Below are 24587 nucleotides of genomic sequence, written 5' to 3'. Positions count from 1 at the left end.
TTCGGAAGTAACCGAAACAGCAAACTAAGAGATGGAAGAATTGCTCGACGAATAAAATCACCAACAACGAAATCTAGGCTTACACAGAATTCTCTTGATGCTTTTATTCATAACCCAACCTTTATACATCACGGCAGTGACATGATTTATACTGACAAATTCTCATAATTTATGTCTTTTGCAGAACATGTAAATCTCTTGCTTACGAACAGAATGGGAACCAGCATCCGACGTACACATATATGACGGACTGTGAAACTCATTATTTCTTTTAATAAGAAATTAAAGCCGTATTAAAAATAAAACTCGTGCAAAATCAAGGATAAATTTAAGACTCGTTATCTCGCAAGCAATGTTTCAAGCGTCGATGCTAGTTTTGTCGTAATGCAAATGACCGACACATAAGGTTATCTTATTAAATACCAAAATTTCAAGCGATTATTATCCTGAATTACAGGGAGAGGAAAGATAGATTTTAATTTATTTGATTCCAATAGACCTTTTTGCTATATTAATAACATTTTCTTCGTAACAGATGGATCAAAACTGAGACAAAATAAACTGCATATATCAGTAACGCCACTTACTAAAACGAAAGGTTCAGTGTCCATTGATGGTACAAGTGTTGACACGAAGTCGACTTTGAAATTAGGAACATTTTTGTACAGCTAATTGGCACACATTGCGAACTTTCTTGTGTTATCAGTAACAGAAGAGGGCAATACATTGACATTGTCGGAGTCAAATTTATAACTTTCGTGTTTACAATTACTACCGATCGAGAGAGGGAAACATGCAGATTTCAATTCTCGTTGCCTTGCTGGTTCTGTTGTGTGAGTAAATAATTTTTATCTCCCAGGTAACTTATATACAGTAACTTTGTCATTTAAACACCCGAACACATGGCTTGGCCACTCGTGAAAATGTTGCATAGGATATCACTCTGTGAAGCTATAAAGCAATCTTACACCGAAACAAACAAAAATCCTCTATATATTTGTAGCTGTGATATTATACTAGCCTATATACCGATATTTTTAATTCCAAAATTTATATAAAAGATGTAAGACGACGATGTAAACTGTTGAAATAATCAACTATTAATTTGCAAATAAACAGACAAGGTTGCCTGCGATCCTGAAATATATTCACCTAGTTGATCACATAGTTTTAATATGACGTAGGCATCTTCTATTTTTTTTTTCACATGACCTTAAACTGAATGCGATACTAGTTTAGATTAGTTCAAATTGATCAATAGTTTTTAAAATTTAAAAAAAAGAGCGAGTGAGCAAAATTTTTATTTTCTTTCTTCTCAATTTTGACTTTTTAAGAGAACTATATTTTTCATGTAGCGGGCGGATATTTTTCGTATTAACTTCTTTAATGACACGTTTACAAATAATACCACTGTGTAGCATAAACAGGTCTATTCTTACAAATATAAATGTTTTGTTTTGGGTTTTACGCCATTTTTCAATAGTATTTCAGTTATGTAACGGCGGGCAGTTAACCTAACCAGTGACCCTGGTTTCTGTACAAGTACAAACATGTTCTCCGCAAGTAATGCCAACTTCCCCATAAGAAGCAGAGGTAGAGGACGAATGATTTTAGTCACAGTGTCTTTTATCAAATCGCAATGGGGAACATACGCCCCGCTCACAACCCCCGCGATCCGTAGATCTTCGCTCTCCCAATTGAGCTAAGCAGGCGGGCGTTTCAAGGTATAAATTTATCGGTTGAGTGTATGGAACCAGATAATAACTGCCTTGCATATGATTTTTCGGTTTTTGCCATTTTTGTTGACTTTGAGTTTTACATTTATAAATAGGGAACGATAACGAAAACATTATCGGAAAAGTCGATTATGTCTTTATTGGTTATTCAGGTTTACTTCATGGTAAATCAGGGTTTTCTTTATAGCCAATACGATTCAAAATTAGTACAACTATTTTGTCACGGATAATGGTTTCACTACCCGATTCCCCTTTTCTCAATAGTAACATTTAACATGTTATTGTTACAAATACCGTACGAGAGTAGTACAAGCAATCAATGTCAACAAAAATGACTGAAACTCGATAATACTTACAAATTCCTAAAGTATTTTGTAACTGTTACAATAAGGAGACTGTTGCAAGAGCGATGATTTGTTTTGAAAGAATGTGAAAGGAGTATTAATTTTGGTATCCAGACCTTTGAAGTATAAGTAAACTTGTTCAACGTCTGACTTTGTTACCTTTTGAGAGAATAGAAAAAGCCCGAACCCCTTAAGAGTTCAGAGAATCATATTTTCAACAGGCTGGATCATTTTAAGTTAAAGCTCTGTTGAAAATCCGTTTACTCATCATTCCGTCGCACTGTATACATGCGAGATGGTATTTCTGTTGAAGGAAGTCGTTCCTAAGAACTATAAATCAATTTGACCCTAGTTATGTCTAATTTGTAGAACTCAGATTTTTTTTACAGCGTTTGCAAATGCAGAATATTGTCACGACACAGACAGCTGCCGACAAACAGGTCTAACTTCATGCAACGGAAATTCGCACCTGAACTGCGACCCTAACTGTCACCAATGTGTGTGTGCTTCCGGAGCTCCAGGTATGTCTAACATGTATATTGCATCAGATCAGCATGTGGTCATACATGCTGGAGAAGATTCAATAAGGATCATAATGTATCCACTTTACAGCATTGTTGTTCCACACGAAAATTACATGCATTCTCACTCTTTCAATGCATTCTGGCATACAATGAGAGGAATTTGAATTGTTTGCCCTGAGTAAATACCAACAAAGACGATTTCGGTTAAGTCTTAAATGTGCTTATGTTATTAGGAAAAGAGTTTTCGAGGGACCCTTATTTCGTTGTGTTATTATTAAAGCAGAACTTTGATAAAAATAGTTGAAAAACAAAAGAAAATTCAGTATGAAGTGGCGGCTTCTCGCATTATAAAAGTAACAAATGAAACGACCAGCGAGCAAAATCATTATTACTTTGAAGTTATTAATGTTAAGGTGATATAGTGATCTTTGAGAGATACTGAAGGTGCCCTTCCATCAATTGATTACGGCAACAGCCCGCATCTGGGTAAAACCACGACAATCCGTTAGTCAACTGGATGTCTTCTTCGCGTGATGACCTAGACAGGGCATAGACCCTTGAAAAATCGAAATATTTCATGTCAGTTATCTTAACCACTCAGCCAGACCAGAGCGACCTGCCCCGTGCTTATTTAACATACATTGGGTTATTAATTTCTAATTTCATTTCATTCTTGGCTCCAAATACACATTTTGAGAAGCAAATGGACTTAAATTCCTGGGAAAGATATAATCTATGGTATGAAAAAAGGCATAGGGTTACTTGGGCTATAGTAATCTATCCATTTAATGACTTAAGTGGCTTGGGTAATCACAAACGCTGTCACAAGTCCAATTTTGGATGTCATCAAGACACGATTCAACTAGGAACAAATTCGGATATTAGTATGCGACAATGCACTAGTATTATGACAAAATGATACTGTTATATCAAAACTCAGATGCTGTTTCCATTTTAGAATGCCAGACCAGAGACGATTGTTCAGGACGATGTGGTCCAATGCATATTACATACTGCAGAAATGGGAAATGTATTTGTGAAATGCACTAAATAATGTTTGATAATTCAGTATTGTTTCCTTGTACCCGTTTTAAAGTTACCGTACGCTATAACCCAAATCGCTTCTCTTGATAATACAGCAATTATTTATTGCGGGTGAGTGAGATGTGGATGAGGGATCCTAAGAGGCAGTATAAATATAGGAGTGGGTAAGGTGGTATACCTCTGATCTTGGTGACCCAAAAATCAATAGAAATCTTCCTCAAGTGGTATTTAACTCATTGTGTAGGGTATGAAAGCCGTAGCTATTATACTTTTTGACATAAAAGAAAATGCCAGACCTGTGACCTTTAAGCCACTGATCCTAGAATCGATATGGATCTTTTACGAAAGACCCGTGGTGACATTTCAACTTCATTATTTCACGATTTCTGCTTCCTGATTTCACGATTTCCACTTCATGAATTCACGATTTCACGATTTCCACTTCATGAATTCACGATTTCACGAAAAAACTTCACGATTTCTTGATTTCACGATTTCCACTTCATGAATTCACGATTTCACGATTTCTGCTTCCTGAATTCACGATTTCCACTTCTTGAATTCACGATTTCACGATTTCCACTTCATGAATTCACGATTTCCACTTCACGAATTCACGATTTCCACTTCACGATTTCACGATTTCCACTTCATGAATTCACGATTTCACGATTTCAACTTCATGAATTCACGATTTCCACTTCACGAATTCACGATTTCCACTTCATGAATTCACGATTTCACGATTTCCACTTCACGATTTCACGATTTCTACTTCACGAAATCACGATTTCCACTTCACGATATCACGATTTCAACTTCATGAATTCACGATTTCCAGTTCACGATTTCAACTTCATGAATTCACGATTTCAACTTCATGAATTCACGATTTCCACTTCACGAATTCACGATTTCCACTTCACGAATTCACGATTTCAACTTCACGAATTCACGATTTCCACTTCTCGAATTCACGATTTCCACTTCACGAATTCACGATTTCCACTTCACGAATTCACGATTTCCACTTCAAGAATTCACGATTTCAACTTCATGAATTCACGATTTCCACTTCACGAATTCACGATTTCCACTTCACGATTTCCACTTCACGAATTCACGATTTCCACTTCACGAATTCACGATTTCCACTTCACGAATTCACCATCGTGAAATCGTGAATTCATGAAGTGGAAATCGAGAATTCGTGAAGTGGAAATCGTGAATTAATGAAGTGGAAATCGTGAAATCGTGAATTCATGAAGTGGAAATCGTGAAATCATGAAGCAGAAATCGTGAAATAATGAAGTTGAAATGTCACCACGGGTCTTTCGTAATCTTTCTATCGCGTTACTTAGTTATTACGTTAAGTCTGAAAGCAATATCTGTTACACATTTTTCAAGGTCACTGTGACTTTAAACTTTGACCTGTTGACCCAAAAACAATAGTTTTTCTCCCCAAGGATGCTTAGTCTTCCTGTAAAGTTTGAAAGCTGTAGCCGTTATACTTTGTGGACTTACAGCCCGGAATCGAAAGAAAAATCCAGAATTTAAGAAAGGCCTCTGTGACCTTAACCTTTGAACCACTGACCCTAAAATCAGTAGGGATATTTTTCTAGTGGTACTTAATCATCGTGTGAAGAAGTCTGAAAGCCATGGCTTTGTACTTTAAGACATAAAATGTGGAAACCATTTTCAGTCTCTGAGTCACTGTAACCTTGCCCTTTGACTCCAAATAGTAAAGTTTTTAGTACAGACCATCTTCAAGAACGCTGTCAAATGGGCAAGTACAGTAGCTCTACCTATTCGTCGAATAGTCAATTATAGCAATTACTAGTGACAATATGCAGACCATAAGAGAGGCGATGAAAAGCTTTCAGATTTGAAAATGTATTTCCTGCAATAAACACAATAATAAACATAAATTATGCTCATTATGAGACGCGATAACCAGGCCCCATGTTCACAAAACATTTTCAGTCCCAGCTGAGTTTGATAATGAAACTTTATTTGTCATCGATATCTAAATAGCATGCTTAAAAACTAGATTTTAAGTTAATAACTATTTTCAAGTGGCTATTCAGTATTGATGGTCAGCCTCAGGTGGAATTTAACTTTAAGTTTTAGTAGTAAAATTGATACTAAAATTTCAAACTCAAATTCCGAAAAATGTTTTGTGAACACAGGGTCTGGTGATTTCAATGAATGCTCTGTACAATTTCAACTTAACTTATTTTCTGTACTGTTAAGACTATAAAGATTTAACAGATCGACTGCTTTTAATACAATAATTAGGTATTCTGAACTAGTCTTGGGGTATTTCACTGACTCATAACACAACTTATTTTGTTAAGTACATGTATAGAGATCGTACATTATCTGAACAAGTTATTTTTCGGCCATTCGGAAGACAACAGGTTATATCACTTTAGTATAAGTGCCTTGGCTTAGAATGTTTATTAAACTGTAAGCGATTAACAATAAAGTCAACAACTCTCGACAACCTTACCGTCTACAGTATCACTTCCAGTACGTCATAATACATCTTGGTCTTTCCTTGACCAAACCTGTACTAGTGACATAAACTCAAAGTTAAGGTAACAAAATATTCATGAAAAACTTTCGTTTACTTTTCAAATATGAAAGTCTGAAGAAATTATCTTCATTTTTCCACGGAATGGCCAACCTACATGAATTCTGGATAACGTATACATAGAAAAAACGTCATATTCAGGATATTTTCCTTCTTACTTGACGGATTTTCATAAAATAAAGTGCGTCGAAGACATCAAAATAAGTGCTTCCCTCCGCACGAAACGACTGAAATCAGTCCTCAGTACTTTTATCAAACACTTCGCCCAACTACTTACATCAACCTACGTGTGTATGTTATAAACATAGTTATTCCACAAAAATCAGTTGGGCGTGGTGTTTGAGAAAAGTACTATAAACTGATGGCAGACGCTTTTTGCGGAGGAAAGCACTCTTAAATGAAAATAATAAGGAAGCAATAAGGAAAATACAGGCAAAATGATCGAGACGTTTTCTCCGTATGTACGGTATCCAAAAGTCACGTGGGTTAATCTACTTGTCCAAGACTTGCAGTGCTTCTAGTAATTTTAAAGCCATATTTAAGCATTTAAAGACACGAAGTCAAGAACGTCTCGATAGCAGTATGAAGGCGTGTCTATTTTATGTCATTTATGTGATAAATTATTAGTAACATTGACTTTAAATCTTACATTAGAATATTTCGAGACAGATTATGATTTTACTAAAAAATAATTTAATCATTTTTTTCGGTTGCTTTTATCACGGGCCCTTTTATTTTCGAACCTCCGTATTCTCATGCTGCAGTAGTGTTTTGGAATTTCTGTTTCCGTGACAACACAAATAACATTTATTTGTAAAGTATGTTTTCGATAACTGAACTACAATATACTTGATTCTGTATGAAAATAGGAAATAACAATGATTTTACAGTACTTTAAACTATTTATTATGCAATCATCATATCATAGCACTAATGAAAATTTCCTCTCGGGCTATTTATTTTCTTTGTAATCATTTTTAATTCAAAGGAGAATGTCTTGGTATGATCGTTTATTAAATGAATGATTTGTTTTAGATACATTTTAAGAACAGTACTGTGCACTATGAATGTCAGGTGATTAGTTAAATAAAACACAAAGTAAAGTATTCGACTGTCAGGTAGAGGTGTGTAACTTGGCAACCAACATATCTGCATATCTGTTCTCTAAGCACCATGACATTATGTTAAATATCAAGGTATCTTCACTTCTGTGGGTCAATTCCACGATACATCAAATCTGTTGGTTCATCTACAAACTTGCGTGGAAATAAGCTGAAATTATATAAATGGATAATTAGTTTGTTTTGTTCGGTTAAGGTCGCACCGGCACAGTTTAAGTCATATGGTGCTCTTCGAAACATTTCTGCAGGTACAGTATAACCATGACCTTCCACAAACCATCTGGTGGAGAACATTCTCCTTCCCAAGCGAAGTATCGACTATTTTGTGCAAAAGGGAAGAGCAACCCCTATTCATTAATTAAAAGCCCACTAACGTATATACATAAAGGGTACTAGATACCACTAACTTTATAGCTTTTCATGAGATTGCCCATATTTCGTATACCAGTGTCAATATGCGTCAGTTTTTTTAAAGGACTCCGTTCTTTTAGATAAACACTTTGACATAAGCTTATTCTAAAATGGTTTTCAGTTTGAATCAGCAAGAACATTTGAAGCTGATACGAAGCTGACCATTCCCATTGTCTACGAGAAATCGGGAGAAAAAGGAGAAATCGGGAGAAAGAGAAATCGGGAGAAAGAAAGAGAAATCGGGAGAAAAAGAGAAATCGGGAGAAAGAGAAATCGGAAAAAGAGAAATCGGGAGAAAAAAAAGAGAAATCGGGAGAAAGAGAAATCGGAAGAAAAACAGAGAAATCGGGAGAAAAAAAGAGAAGTCGGGAGAAAAATGTATTAATTTACATACATTTATGAATAATGGCAGTGGTCGCAGCAATAAATGTTGGTTTTTTTTTTGCGTACTAGAAGTTTTCAAACTTTTTCTTCTAAATTAAGACAAACGAACGTCTGTCCCTAAATTGGACGAATTTTATGCATGACAAAATCTCTCATCCTCAAAGTTTCACTTTACATTTAAGTTATATAATATCCTCTACACCTTACAATTTGTGAACTTATATCATATATACATTGTACTTCGATTATTCAAACCAATATAACTCAAAATATACGTACCCTCCAATTCTTACACTCCAGTCGAGGTTTGAAGGAATGTATACCGACTTCTTATTTCTTTGAACTCCTTCAACAACTGCTGAAGCAACTTCTGCTGGACTCAACATCTTACTCAATCTACAATATGTTTTATATAAGACATATAAATGAAACCGCATATCAATTTGTTTATATGTATCAAAGGCACTAAAGTATCATGCTAGATAAAGCTACTGAGCATATAGGGAAGTTCCGTGATACAAATGACGACAAAACTGCATTAACTCTAGTATGATATATTACGTTAGTTAAAGGCACTAAGCCATACAAAAACGAGCTTTAATCCAAATGGCGATAGAGCTATATTATATTAGTTAATGGCAAAGGTACATTTGTACGATATGGAAATAACGGCAAAGCAACATTACGATAATGAAAGACACTTATGAAGTGATACCAGCTAAAGTCCCATCATCGGTAATTAGACAATGAAATACCTGACCTTTAAATAAAGCCGAAAATTCAATAAAATTACCTAGTTTACAACTTAGAAATTCTATGCAGTTTTCCATAAATTACTGATATTCTAACAACTTGTAAATGGTGTAAGTATGTTACCGACAAGTTATTTAAATATCATTCCATTTCAAAAGGAAGTTTTGAACCAGATAAAAGGAAGAATCACCACCAAGTGTGACCTTTAACGTCGAGCCAGTAGTCTAAGTCTAGCAACTGACTTGTCTCGGTAAAGACAGGACAGCCTAACGGACGGAGTGCAAACTTATAGTCCTCGAAACTGGTATTTTGTTAATTTCAAGATCTCACCGACACAATTTAGGTCATACTGTGACTTTCCAAGCTTAAGATGGTGGAGAAAGACCCCCAGACATTGTTTCAATACGGACAGGCGTTTGGGTATAACCACATATCTTTATTAGCAAGCTGGATTCCTTCCTTGCATGAAGAATCCTACACCCTAGGCGAGGTCTCGAACCCACACCGATGCGCGAGGCAAGCGATTCTATGTCAGCAGCCATAACCATTGTTTCCTTAGGTCCCCTGGAGGCGGTGAAATGAATGACATTTGTCAAAACCAGAAAAGTGCTGGCAAAAGGTTAAAGTTCAAAAGCGCATATTCTAAATATCTTTAATAAAGGCAATGCAACCTAATACAGCACTTCTGGATTGATATGTCACAGGGCGAGAAAAATCTGCAGCCAGACCGGGACTCGAACCCAGGGCATCAAAATACCGTTCCGATGCTCTTTCGAATTCGCTACCCGGCCGCGTACACATTTTCTCCCCGTTTTAACATTCAAGTCCTATACCGTGACATATTCCCCACCATTTTGAAATTCGTCCTCGAATTTCAGTGAGTACATTAGAAATAAAGCAATTAACATGCGTCAGGGACTAACCAGTGTAATGCCATCACTGCCCCACGTTTAGCGCCAAATATCACAGTGCAAGAAAAATGTGCAGTCATACTGGGACTCGAGACCGGGGCCTCGGAATACCATTCCGATGCTCTACTGGAGGCTACCCGGCCGCCTACACATTTTCTCCTCGTTTTAACATTCAAGTCCTATACGGTGACATATTCCCCACCATATTTCAGCGATTTCTTTAGAAATAAAGCAATTACAGGCGTCATGGACTAACCACTGTAATGCCGTCACGGCCCCACGTTTGGCGACAAATGTCACAGGGTAAGAAAAATGTGCAGTCAGACCGGGACTCGAGCCCGGGGCCTCGGAATACCGTTTCGATGCTCTACTGACTGAACTACCCGGCCGCCTTCACATTTTCTCCTCAATTTAATATTTAAGTCCTATACCGTGACAACTAAGAGTACACGTGCAGATTCAACCGACTTGACAGCAAATGTTCAGAGAAAAGAAACAAACTAGAGTGTACAAAATTGCCAGCAGACAAGGAAGTTCTCTGCAAAAGATGAAAAGGTTAATAAGAGAGCATGTTTTCTATCCACACGAAATACATAGTGAATGTAACTTTTCAGAATTACAAATCGTGAACCCTGTATTGAGAGATAAAACTTCATTACCTATCATGCGCAAACTTTGTCATGCCGGTATCAACAAACATTGGAAACACTGTAGTAAAGTACAGCCCATCATATCCTTCCCGACGCATTTCATCCGACAGTGCATCTGTAAAACCTTCTACACCATGTTTAGAGGCTCTGAAATATATATGTAATGCTTATATCAGAATAAAATGTTTTGGTACTATGATATTTTAACGAGTAAACACAAGATGCTTTCTTCTTGGGAAGCATTTACTCAGGATAGAGCTAAGTTCGAAGAAGTTTTGATGGCAAGACGATTTTATAGTTTCGTTTTACAAGAAGTTTCTCTCCTGAGCGCATCATGTTTCTCATACAGATTAACCTTTATCCTGCTAAATTCCAAAAATGGACTGGTCTATCATTCAATTTGGGCAGTACCACTTATCATTCAAAGGGGTGTTCGACTGAACAGCGAACAGTGTAGACTATGATCAGCTTGCACGTCCCCTAGCAGGCTAAAGGTTAAGAACTAAAAAGATTAGCACAGATAATTTTCGGATATCAAAATATTTCGCGTAACACCTTCAGTATTATTTTATATAAATGTCCACATTTAACTGAAACAATTCACATATATTCAAATAGCTCAATTTTAACGCAGTCCTGTACTTTATTTAAGAAACAAATTATAGCAAAAGAGTGTTTTAACACTATTTATGCACAATGGGCGGTTATACGTCGGGCGTAATAATTTCACGAGGGCGCAGCCCAAGTGAAATCATTTGTACGACGTATTACCACCCGAGTGTATTAATAGTGTTAAAACACTCTTTTGCTATAAATTATTTCGATTCTAATATGCCCTTAATCTAAAACAGTAGATAAAATATGGTAGCGCTCTTTCTTGGTCGCAAAAAAACTTTGATGTCACCGCACGTTAACGTGAGGTCATTCTAGCGTGTTTTAACAAACACAACCATATTAGAATTAATTTTATTAATTGTTACCGTATTTTGCGGTTAATGACATGGACATAAGACACGCATACTGAACTATCAGACGTCACGTTTGAAATGTAATCTTACGCATAATCTGTGAGGTATGCCACGCCCTTTTTAGCTGCCATTGATGCCACATTGACGATGTGTCCAGAGTTTCTGTTTATCATGGGCGGTAGAAACTGACGACAAGTCTGTAAAAGCAAACTAAAGGTTTAATATATTTGAAGGGTTAACAAAACTTTTGTTATGATCTTAGAAAGAATAAATCTTAGATATCAAATCACAAAATTCCATTTCTCAGTAAACATTCTCTCCATTCCCTTTATGAAAGATCATACTAGTATCTAGCTCAATTAATATCATATGCAAAACATTATTACACTTAGCCAATTTTGAAAACTGTTCAACAGATTCAAAGTGGTTAAATATATAGTGAAACTTATTTTACCCAAAAATATGCTAATAGATTAATATCAATGGTTCTTTTAATTTCTTCATCTGTTAATGTGAGGAATGCAGCGCCATGCAAAATCCCTGCATTATTTACAAGAGCGTCAACGTCCCCGATTTCTCGTCGCACTTTGTCTGCGACAGATTTTATCTCGTCTATTTTACTGACGTCACAAATATATGACGTTGCAGTTCCACCATTTTCTTGAATTTCCCTCACAACACTCTCTACATTGTCCTGAAGTTAAGAAAAATGTTTTGTTAATTGCCAAATTAAGAAAGTATGTCACAGGATGAGAAAAATGTGCAGCCAGACCGACACTCGAACCCGGGGCCTCGGAATGCCGTTCCGATGATCTACCGACTGAGCTACCCTGCCACCTACACATATTTCCCGTTTTAATATTCAAGTCCTTTACCATGACATAGCCTACTCCCCTGCTTTTATGGAATCCGTCCTCGAATTTCTAATGGCATAGAGAACAAGGTAAACATGATCTCGGCGTATATTCAGTCACGGATCCATGTTGGGCGCCAAATGTCACAGGGTGAGAAAAATGTGCAGCCAGAACGGGACTCGAACCCAGGGCCTCGGAATACCGTTCCGATGCTCTACCGACTGTGCTACCCGGCCACCTACACATTTCCTCCCCGTTTCAATATTCAAGTCCCACACCGTGACAAGTATATAGATCTAAATATATTGTTCTCTGAGGATCAGACTTTATACAACTGAATCTGCTGTATCTACCTGGTTGTGTTCTCTACTATACGGCTTTTATTAACTATCATAACAGCAGTCATTTAGTGCCGTGTGGCGGGGCGCGTGCTCTGTTGCACATTATGTAACCTCTCAAGAACAGACTCAATCCATAACATAACATAACATAACATATAGTTTATTCGACATAAAATTGTCATTCAATTCATAGTCGATAATCAATTCCAGTACAGAGTATGAAGCGTGAGAATTTTACCCAGAGAAATATTGTACACCTTAACAAGTACAAAGTGTGAAAAATTTGACATTATTCTAATAGCCGTTAATAACACATTATTAGAAGTATCAATATTTGAGACACATTTGTCTCGTATAAAACGCTACTAGTAAGTGTAATGACAATGTAGAAAAAGAAACGTACATTGTGTAAAAAATTGTTTTGAAAAATGAATAAATGAACGAATATCAATATTTGAGACACATTTACCTCGGATACAGCGCTACTAGGAAATAACTCAATCCACACATGATCCAACTGAGTCCGCTATTGTTTCGCTTAGTTGTGTTGTTTGTTTCCAAATGATCTTTTTATAGATTTTATCTGAGAGCATCTAAATTAGATGTCATTAGTTTGGTGACTGTAAAAGGAAAGTGGTCACCGTCCCGATCTTCCAGTGAGCAGATACACAATAATTATTTGTAATAATGTATATAGCTATATCTTAGAAATCTGCATAGCAATCACTGACAAGAAATGCGACCGATAGCAGTAACATGATATCGATTAAGCTTATTTTGGAAAACCCTCTTATTCCTATATACAACATTACACCCAATAACAATAAACTAAAAGACTACGATTAAAAGAAACCTATTTGGCTTTACATAAAAGAGAACAAATTTTGCTTTTGCTACAAATATAGTAACATGCATCAAACGTCAAAATTGATTTTCAAATTATATATTATAATGTTCATGTAGATCAGATACGGCACAAAACTTGATAAGTTTTTATTATAGTAAACAAAGAGGTAATTAAATATCACGTGTTTTGCCGAACTGATTGTTACAATACATGCATATACAAAATGCAAAATACTATCTTTTATTTTTTACTACTTCAGACTAGCTCAATCATGTCAATTGTGATGAAAGCTTCAAGCGTATTTAAACCAAACCAATACTTGTGTGTCATGTGACATGGTGTGGACGTGGCCCCCGGGTTCAGTGTCCGACACATTAACCACCTGCCTGTGCGTACAGTTAACATTTTTTTTTTGGATTTAACGCTGTTTTCAACAGTATTTCAGTCATAATGTTATGCTTAATATAGATCGAATACTGTTTGTTAGCGAAATATAATATCACTCCCATTGTACTATGATTTATCAATGTAATAGTTGAGTTATTGACTATATTTCACATTGAAGTCTTAGCGAGATACAATAATTATCCACAAAGAGCTCACAAATATCCTTTATTTACTACAGACACAACTGAGTTGATATAATATATATATATATAAATACTATATTCCCGTGTTGTTGACGTGATGAACTACACGCCGGTGTGAGACGCATGATTTAAGGGGAAAGATTAAAGTGCAGAACTAAACTTTAAGGTCATAATGTAGTGTTCGACTGTGTAGCGTGTTTACTTTAGCTATCGATTGCATGTATATAATCATGGACAGACTAATCAGTCATACTGAAACTTCAATTCAGTATGTTTGGGAACCTGTTAATCGGTTTAATTAAACCATTACTTAATGTACAAACTCTCTAAAATATATCACGCATATAAAACTCCATATTATTGTGTACAGCTTCATTGATTTGTTATTGAAAATATAAATACGCATAAGATAAACTATGTCATGGCATGATACTGATATTATTTCATAAATTTCGTTATGGTTTTACCTTGTTTATATCCCACAGAACAAGTCTGGCACCTATGGCACTAAACTTTAAGGATAATTCCCGTCCAATTCCGTGACCAGCACCGGTCACAAGAACCAGTTTTCCTGCGAAACTCTTCTTCTTTTCTGGAACAAATATCCGTACTGTAGCTTCTATAATACAGTATATCAAGTAGCAAATAGTTTGTATAATCTCCAGAATTACATACATTATGTCTTAACTTTCTTGTGTCTTACAACCTACATGAAACGAAATCAGGAGCACTTTCAGATATCTATCTTAGACTATCTGTGTGCATGTGATAATAGCACGTCATAATATTCACGTTAGGATGGTAGCACGTTATGTTGTAGAGTCGGTATAAAGTTTCGAATTTTGACCCCCGTCGGTTACTTAATATTTCAGGTACCATTCTTCAACTAAGATAGTGATTATTTTTATTCTAAAAGATCTCAATTTATATATACATGTAGTGTTTTACGGTAACAGATGGCTGTTGGTGACTGGCTCGCCATTTCTCACTAGGCCTTAACAATTCTTTCTTTCCGGTCACTAAAAATAAATAGGGTAGGTAGGTCGGATTTTTCTTCGTTTTGGATTTTTTTTATTAAGTGAGACTTTTCGGAAATTATTTCTGTGTCAAAAAAATGAATACAAATATGGGTCTTTAGAGATTCAGTAAGTTGATTTCTAACATCACTGGCCATGTTTAAAGTATAAAAAATGCAGTTTTGCAACTTTTTGTTGAAATGTTGAAAACAATATTCTCCAAGGCCATACTATCTGTCTAAATCTAGTCTCTTTCCCTCTAGAACAGTTTCCGGTCATTATATTCATTTCTGACTTGGTAATGACAAAACAACGAAAGACAGTATGTCTTATAGTATAGACATTTGTAAGGGATTCTTTCGCTGTTTTGATAGACTCGACCGATAACATCGTTTTGGTAGTATGTTTCCATATATAAGATTTCCTTCCAGTTGTTATCATACATTTATAGAAGCTTATCTCGCTGTATATGAAATTTGAGTGTATACAGACTGCATTAAAGATGGCAGTTCTCATAGCATCGCACATTTGTATGATAAGTAAGTGCATTTTATTTCTATAATTGTATAATGATGTGTATGTTCTTTCTGCGGTATATGTGTGTTATTGCAGAATAATATGCACATACGAGACATTAGTTTGCTGTAAAAAGTATGTGTATGTAGCAGAGCATGGTACGGTCGGACACTCACTACTGTTTATGGCCAGTTCTACAAATCCCATATTTGAAAATGATAGTGCGACATTAACCAAAGATCGCAATAGAATAATTATAGGTCCTGCATAAAAGACATCAAAGTTATAATGTCGATATCTAAGGAAAGCCATCACAACTTTGAATGAATGGAGTTTTAAATGAATTTATTGTTTAGTGTATATTGCAAATTGTTATAGCAACATCAGTCGCCGACTTTGAATTATCAGATGCACTCACCGAACCGGGTTCGAAATCTCGCTAAGGGTGTAGAATACTGATGGGAGGGAACCATTCAGCTAGCTTACGGAAGGTCGGTGAGGGAACCATGGTTGATGGTTCTTCCCAGATGTCCGTGAAACACTAGAACGAAGGAAGATAATTTGAGCCGAGCCATGAGAAAACCGACATGGTGCGTTTGCGGCCAGCATAAATCCAGACCAGCCAGGATCCATGCTGTTCGCGAATGGTTTCTCTAATTGCAATAGGCTTTGAAAGCGAACAGCATAGATCCTGACCAGACTGCGCGGATGAGCAAGCTGGTCTGGAGCCATGCTGGTCGCAAACGCACTATGTTGGTTTCTCATGGCACGGCTCATTTTAATAATAACCTTAAGTTGTGTGAGTTTCCACAGACAAAAGTAATATCTTACAGATATTTTAGTACCGATAAAGTATTTTCTGCTCTCCCTCGAAAGCAGACACAATTAATATTTTACCAATATTTTAGTACGAATAAAGTATTTTCTGCTCTCCCTTGAAAGCATGCAACTAAATCAAATTACACGTTTCAGTTTCAGCCGTGTTTATAGCAGACATTGGTGGATTTGTCGCAGATTCACAAACACACACAACAGGTTGTCGAGATAACTGGGTCGCATATGATGGATCATGTTACTTGTTTGTACATCATAATTACAGCTTTACAGAAGCCGCCGTAAATGAACTTTTTTGTTTACTGTGAATAGATGTGTTAATAATCTTCTTGTCAAATACATGTTCTACCGTCAGCCTAGTTATGTGAAAATCTAGTAATGGGGCAATATTGCAAATGCATCAAAATGAAGATATGTAACAGTCCTTTGAAAATAGCAATGAACTGTCCGAAAGTGTGGCTCTTTATTCAGTCCTTTTTTCAAAATTCAATGCATACATTAGTAAACAGACAATTGTTCTGTAGAGAAATCAACATTCTTTCATACGCTGTCTGATTTTCATGTATATCAACCTTTTTTGTATGATCTGGTTTTGCTTTAATGTTTGTTTTTTTTTCTTATCAAAATATGGGACTAACGTTTATCACATGGTGAAGGCATCTCGGTTTATACATTTTAACGTTAAGTTATGTCTCTAACTGAGCAACAACAGTATACGCTACTTACTGAATAACTTGCCGACCCTTCGGACCTAGGGCATTAGTATCGACTTACCGACCGTCAAGCCATTCAATAAGTGTTGTATTACATGGCATAAGAAATTAATTTTTTACAGTTTTATTTCTAAATGTTTGACTTATTATCCCAGTAAACACGTGTTATACATAGACCAATCATATAGCGCTCACTATGCACTGGCTATTTGTATCAGGAGTCATATAATAATTTCGTTTAGTTGTGTGATATGACGATTTTCTTTCATTTAAATGAGGCGATGGTAAAACGACCATGGCACCAAAATCTTGAACACGCTATCTTAAACTAGTTACCATTTCAACATTGCGTCTTTTATCCTGTAACACAAACTTAATGTGCATTTTTACAATAAAATACATCTCTTGTTTAATCAAACGTTTTATTTTTCAGCATTTTTGCCAGATTCATGAGTCACACCTAGTTCATGTCGATTCTGCCTTAGAGAATGCATTTATCAAAGACCGTGTCAGGTATATTATAGGTAATTAATACAAACAACCATTACAATATCAATGCGATTTTGTGTTTTTCTTTTGTTAACAGAAATATTACGCCAGGTTACATCCTGTCGAACTCATTGTTTTTCTCCGATGAATTCTGAACAAAAGTATTTTGTTGAAAGTTCCTGTTACTTGTTAAATGTTCTCCATTACATAATTTACCTGAATATCGTGCGTTTTTAATGATAATATGCTTTTTCTAGTTTTGATATATTTGTACAGAATTATTAAATTTTAAAATAGGTCCACTTGAAAGATGGTGGATTGGACTAACTGATGAAATTGTCGAAGGTGACTGGAGATGGTTAGACACTGACATAAAGCCCGCATACACAGGTAAACCATGCCTGTGGCAGTTCGAGGAAATTTTGACAATTATAGGCAGTTGCAGATTTATTTCTAAACTTGTATTACGTCACGTCTTTGACAATTAATTCTGTTCGATTACGTATTTTCCATATTCGACTGAGACATTCTCCGCAGCTTTTTTCGGTTATAGCCGAAGAATGCCGAAATAGGTCCCGAAAAATACGTAATCACACGGAAGTTGCCGAGTGACATTTTGGGTTCACTTCGGTCCTTAAGTCAAACGTATTGCTGTTTAAGAGGTAGGGACTCGAGTTTCACCCAATTTTATTACTCTGGATAGGCAACAGGATTTATATTTGCTCAATGATTATGATTGCAAATCAAAATGTGTTTAATATTAAATGTTTCTGTTAAAAGGATGGCTTATTTTGCTATACCGCCTTCATTTAATTGAGCAGTAGCGTTTCTGTTAGAGAAATGTTGTCCGCATAGATAGTTCCCGACTTTTGAAATATTTATCTCCTTTCAAGAAAATGACAGCCATTTTGGATGTCAAAATTCTACATAATGTTGATTATGTTATAGAGGTAGTTTACAAAATCGGCAAAACAATAAAGGTATAAGGACACGTGTAAAGATTACATATGTACCAACAACACAAAAAAGATTTTAATTAGTCAACAGAATTTCACAAACATTTTGGGAAAATTTTGTCTGATTTGTAGCAGATTTAATGTCAGGAATGACCCTAAACTGGTAGCCAGGTGAGATAATCTGTGCTATGTGAAAAGCATCTATTACAATACATATACATTTTAGATTGGAATCCAGGAGAACCAAATAACTCCGGTGGTGAAAACTGCGGAGTACTACAGGTTACTGCCTGGAACGACGTCCCATGCTCGCAGTCTTACCGACCAATATGCGAGAAAAGGAAAGTATCCTGCAATACTATATTCGTAAATAACAGAAACAAAAAAAAAAAAAAAAAACGATGTTGATCTATCCCCCATGATACATTTTGGAAACAAACAAAAAACTTGATACAAATAGAAAGAAATCAAGACATCTCAGACCGCAATAGATTAATAAGATGCGCATAACTTCTGACTGTAACATACTCACATCTCTTGTAATTTAATCTTTATGTCATTTTACATACCACATGAAATAAATAAATATAATTGTTACATTTAACTGTTACTGTTAAACCATACCATGTGTATAAAATTTAAAGTTTTCTGTAAAAACGGCTCACTTTTCATGGTCATTTTTTCATTTTTCTATTTTACAGGGGAGAGAACGTTGAAAACGAAATTTTGGGATAAAGCTACTAGACTCATACGGAAGATGTTCTGAACGTCTTGGGGAAAATTACAACGTTTACATGCTATATTACTTTATATTAATTCAATGCAACCTCCTTTCATTCTTAATTTGGGTAGCTTGAAATCATCTTACCGCGTCAATACGTCAATTTATATGTTACGTTTATTGCAATATATACGATACCGGTACATTGTTACATTTTGTTAAGTCTTGTTAACAAATTGTTGTAAAAATCATCAAACTTTATTGAAGTCAAATTATGACTTTAAAGAACCCCCAAAATACGCACAAATCTATGGTATTTTTTTTTCATAAACAAGGTAACAGACATGTAACTGTTATACTGTCACAGGAATGTTTGTTTTTATGAGACAATGTCTAAATTGTCTTCCTGTTTCGACAGGACAACTGTTTTACTTTGATATGTTGAGTTTTATACAATGAAAATCCCTGTTCGGAACAATTTTTGGGTGTTTGTATTACCTTTTTACTTTTAAGGCTTGACGTCAATGGTTGACGCACGTTTCCATGAGCAACGTACTGTATAACACATCTTATCTCATATGACTGCATAACGTTTGGAAACAAACGCAGGCAGTTACGTTTAGAACTATGTCTCAATATCTGTGGTACCATTTTTGGCTCAACAGGGTACAGCCTATTGTGTTCACACACCGTCCATTATTCGTCCATTGTTAAATATTACTCCGTCTATCAATATTTTTTCATGGTAGTAAATTCTTCAAAATCCATGGTCGCCAGTGTTTACGGTCACTTTTCCCTATATTGTGTACAAGTCAGAAACTGCAGGAACAGTTGCGAAATGATTATATTATATAGGAATGTTTTTTTCGGTTACTATATACTAGTATTAAAATTGTTCAAATTGTTCTGATTCGTACAGATATACAATGGAGACTGAAAAAAGTCTTCTGGTAAGATTCTGTAGGTCTGATTTAAAGATAATGTCTCAGGTAAGATCCTCGGATGACTGTCAAATTATTCCGATTGTACGTATTATAAATAATATAATGATATACAGAAGAATAACTTTATTTAACAAGGATAACATATTTGGGTATAGCCAGTCTTGCATATGGTCCTCTAACATGATGATTTAAAGAATCTGACCTTGGTATGTAAAATAGGACATGAATTTAAAAAGCGTATTATGAACAAACTAATCCAATATGAAAAGAGCAGCAACAAAAGCTAAAAGTGTGTACAACTGGTTAGATATCACAAAAACTCCGAATGGGAAAGGTACAGGAAAGTGTTAGGTTACAGTTCAAAAACTGTACTTCAATAGTGAGTATGTCTGCATGAAATTAAATTTATGAGAAAAGAGAAATAGACTGAAGAAAACATAACAACACCTTACCCTTTGAGACAACCTTACCTGTTCTGCCGGATACCAATACCTACTGCCGGAAACCAGTACCTATTGCCGGATACCAGTGCCAACTGCCAGATGCCAGTGCATACTAACAGACAACAATGTCTACTGCAGATACCATTATCTACTGCCGGATACAAGTGCCAACTTCTGGATACAAGTGCCTACCGGCCAATACTAGTACCAGCAGTCGGTACCAGTACCTACTGCCGGATACCAGTGCCTGCTGACCGATACCTGTGTCCGCTGTCGGATACCAGTACCTACTGCCGGATTCTAGTGTCTACTGTCCGATACCAGTGTATACTGCCTGATACCAGATACCAGTGTCTCCTGCCCGACACCAGTGTCTATTGCCCGATACCAGTGCCTACTGTTGGATACCAGTGTCTACTGACGGATACCAATACCTACTGCCAAATGCCTGCTGCCTGATACCAGTGTCTACTTCCGGATACCAATAACTTCTTCCGGATACCAGTAACTACTGTTTATTCCCGGATACCAGTGTCTGCTACTAAATACCAGTGCCTGCTGCCGGATACTAGTGCTTACTGTTGGATAACAGTGTCTGCTGCCGGATTTCAATACATACTGCCGGATACCAGTACCTATGAGTGCCTGCTGCCGGATACCAGTGCCTGCTGCCGCATACCAGTGCCTGCTGCCGTAGAGCAGAGCCAGTGCATACTGCCGAAAGGCTGAACACTACTTAATCCGGCTGTTCTTTATTTCGTATAAAATTCACTTACTTTATAACGGCGTTTCGACATTTTCTAGCATATCAGATTTTCAGACACTTATAATCCCATAAAGAACTATACCGCTACTTTAGAAAAAAAAACGAAAATGGGGTGTTAACTTTTATATAAGAAAACAACAGTTCGTTAAATACATCCCGCTGAATTTACTCCTTTTCCCTTCTTTCAATTTCTCTTTTCGATACATTAAATTCTTACGCCGCCACTTTTACCTAGCATGCGATAGGAACATGCCGATTTCAATAGAATGCTAAGTGATACATACTGAAACATGGTAGAGTAAAAGAAATCACGATGCTATTGAGAAAGGGCACGAGAAAATGGAGAAAGATTAGCACTATTTATATTTGGACTACTTGACCAGCGGAGGCTTACATTTGATTAGGTAGTGATCTACCTGAATGTTAAAATTATTTCGTTCCCGTTAAACATGACCACTAGAGCCGGAAAAGGGGAAAACGTTTCAAACGACGTTATTTATTTATTTATTTATTTGGGGTTTACGGCGCACCAACACAGTATAGGTTATATGGCGCCAAACAGGACTACAATTTTTTGTTTCACATCTCATTTACATCGAAATAAAAACATAAGGTATGGAATCAAAATTGCATACCTGCTGGAATCACAGAGTTACAGCAAAACCAAGTGTTAAGATCCTATTAGTCGCCTCTTACGATCATGCAAGGGTAAGGCAGTGGTTCCAATAAACGACGTATCCTGCCTAATTTCATAGAAATGTTCATTTGGCGGCCTTCACTTAGAATTTATTAAGTTACTTCGAGCCCTCAGAAGACATGGCCACTAGGTGGCATAATGGCGGATGCAAATAGTCCTCATAGTTTTGAGTATCTATTTTATTTTATTATTTTTTCTCTGTAGAGCTATTTTCCTTAGTTTGTCTGCAATATTTGGTGGAATCACATGACAAATGTGTGCTTGATATGCAGGTAGCATTTTCATAATGAAATTATAATAGCATGAAAGAATTATCTGTTAGATGATACACCACCACTACAATTTGGAGTCTCGTATTTTAGCAGAATTTGCAGTTGTGTATTTGAATGAAAATATTTTTCTTGCATCAAACATTACCACCACTTTTCTTTTGTTTTTATTCAGCGCTGACAATATTGTTCAAGAAAATGTAAGTAACAGATATTTAAAATGTGTCCTGGTGTGTGCTGCAGCCATTGGAAATTCAATTTTATATAGAGCGGCACGGAGGGGGCACCTGATGTCTTCCTTCACCATAAAAGCTGGAAAGTCGCCATATGACTATAATTGTGTCGGTGCGACGTTAAAACCAACAAAATAAATAAATTAAAAAAAATCTTCCCCTCTGGTCTGTATACCAGTTTTCAAATTTAATTGTAGCACTGTTGCTGATTAGAATCTGTTTGAGCTGTGAACCTCTTGTAAGCGATATAAAGTCATCGTTGGTTTCGTCTTAATTAAAAGTATCTGACGTATCGTAATGTAATCAGCCATTATAATGCAATTATCTGTTTAAAAATCAATTAAAGAATTATTTATATTATTCCCTTCTCGTTAAAGTTTTCTATACTACCTGAAAATGCATCAAGATATGATAATTATCTTGCAGACATGATAGATTTGTTGAAAAGTCATTGACGTACGTGTCTTTCTAGCGGTGTATCAACTTTCTTTAGTCTTGAAAATAACCGCACAAATGTTTAATTTCATGTTGTTCATGGTACCTGCCCGCCTTTCATAATCTATTTCACAAAAACCTGTTTTTGCGACAGACATGCACATAACATAATTCATTTGAAATGAGACAAAACGCGAGAACATTTCTTATTATCAAGAGGTTTTCGTGCTGACCTTAAAACTAACTGGCACTTCATTTATTCAAAGCTGTGGTAGCGATCATAAATGATGAGCTTGTTAGAAACCCTAAGGTTAAAGGAAACGTATGATACGCTAAGCATATGAGCCGCGCCGTGAGAAAACCAACATCGTGCCTCTGCGACCAGCATGAATATTCGCGCAGTCTGGTCAGGATCCATGCTGTTCGCTTTCAAAGTCTGTTGGAATTAGAGAAACTGTTAGCGAACAGCATGGATCCTGACCAGACTGCGCGGATGCAAAGTCTGGTCTGGATCCATGCTGGTCGCAAATGCACTATGTTGGTTTTCTCATGGCGCGGCTCATATAATGATATACTACTGAACCTCTGTGAGTCTCATTTTGAGCCCCGTGATATGAGTCTTTATAAAGAGAAAAAGAAAGCATCTGTATCACACTAAATTGCATAAGTTTCACGTGTACACCAACACCTATAAACGGCTGAAACTGTTTCTGGAAAGAACGATGTATACTTTAAGGATTTACTTACTGTTTATTATTTTCAACGTCTTAACAGCAACAGATGATATGTCGAATAGTTCTCGTATTCCAAGTTTTGCTTCACTTTGCCCGTACACCGACTTCTGTACTTCCAAAGCCACAAAGGTAATGTAATATTATTATGAGAATTTTTCAATAGCTGAAGTTGCGAACTGAAATAATATGAGCCGTGCCATGAGAAAATCAACATAGTGGGTTTGCGACCAGCAAGGATCCAGACCAGCCTGCGTATCCGCGCAGTCTGGTCAGGATACATGCTGTTCGCTAACGGTTTCTCTAATTGCAATAGGCTTTGATAGCGAACAGCATGGATCCTGACCAGACTGCGCGGATGCGCAGGCTGGTCTGGATCTATGCTGGTCGCAAAGCCACTATGCTGGTTTTCTCATGGCACGGCTCAAATAGCTCGATCTAAGGTAATTGTGATAGGCTCTTTTCTAGCATACTGAATCAAACTACAGCACGTGAAACATCTCTCACCCCAAGTTTTTTTCAAGCACCGGCAAAAACACAAGAAACTCCTGTCCGGTACTCAAGAAACTGTATATTTTACGTGTTTAAATACATTTTTTGATAGTTTCATACTAATTGAGTTGTGTTGAAAAAAACCCAACAGATTTTGCAATTTTATATTTTCTTGTAAAAGTTGAATGAATTATTCTTTAGTAGAACTTGTAAGAAATTAAACTACATGTTGTAATATCAGTCTTCACTCTGCTTACT

At 36.3% G+C, this 24587-nt stretch overlaps 3 protein-coding genes across 4 annotated transcripts; 2 read left to right on the top strand and 1 right to left on the bottom strand.

Annotated features, from left to right (window-relative positions):
• Positions 1 to 586: 586 nt before the first annotated feature.
• LOC123539657 (serine protease inhibitor Cvsi-2-like) lies at positions 587 to 3672 on the top strand. Its single transcript, XM_053525765.1, has 3 exons — positions 587 to 833; positions 2470 to 2601; positions 3563 to 3672. The coding sequence occupies exons 1-3, from the start codon at positions 794 to 796 to the stop codon at positions 3652 to 3654; spliced, it is 264 nt and encodes an 87-aa protein (XP_053381740.1). The 5' UTR covers positions 587 to 793; the 3' UTR covers positions 3655 to 3672.
• A 3454-nt stretch (positions 3673 to 7126) lies between these two features.
• On the bottom strand, positions 7127 to 14855 carry LOC123540801 (17-beta-hydroxysteroid dehydrogenase 13-like). The gene is made up of 6 exons (XM_045326093.2): positions 14542 to 14855; positions 11897 to 12136; positions 11533 to 11639; positions 10484 to 10621; positions 8440 to 8556; positions 7127 to 7516 (listed from the first exon to the last, which is right to left on the bottom strand). The coding sequence occupies exons 1-6, from the start codon at positions 14749 to 14751 to the stop codon at positions 7447 to 7449; spliced, it is 882 nt and encodes a 293-aa protein (XP_045182028.2). The 5' UTR covers positions 14752 to 14855; the 3' UTR covers positions 7127 to 7446.
• On the top strand, positions 14846 to 19522 carry LOC128549698 (asialoglycoprotein receptor 1-like). Of its 2 annotated transcripts, none has more exons than XM_053527042.1 (7): positions 14846 to 14946; positions 15542 to 15629; positions 16579 to 16721; positions 17587 to 17677; positions 17940 to 18032; positions 18825 to 18940; positions 19301 to 19522. In XM_053527042.1, the coding sequence occupies exons 2-7, from the start codon at positions 15560 to 15562 to the stop codon at positions 19331 to 19333; spliced, it is 546 nt and encodes a 181-aa protein (XP_053383017.1). In that variant the 5' UTR covers positions 14846 to 14946; positions 15542 to 15559; the 3' UTR covers positions 19334 to 19522. The 2 variants fall into 2 exon arrangements, with proteins under 2 accessions (XP_053383017.1, XP_053383016.1); XM_053527041.1 differs by having other exon boundaries at positions 14861 to 14946; positions 15522 to 15629.
• The last annotated feature ends 5065 nt before the right edge of the window (positions 19523 to 24587 follow it).

The sequence above is a fragment of the Mercenaria mercenaria genome, chromosome 16 (genome assembly GCF_021730395.1).
Source record: "Mercenaria mercenaria strain notata chromosome 16, MADL_Memer_1, whole genome shotgun sequence".
Taxonomy (NCBI): domain Eukaryota; kingdom Metazoa; phylum Mollusca; class Bivalvia; order Venerida; family Veneridae; genus Mercenaria; species Mercenaria mercenaria.
Note: the sequence above shows the minus strand (reverse complement) of the source record. Positions and strands in the feature narration are given on the sequence as shown.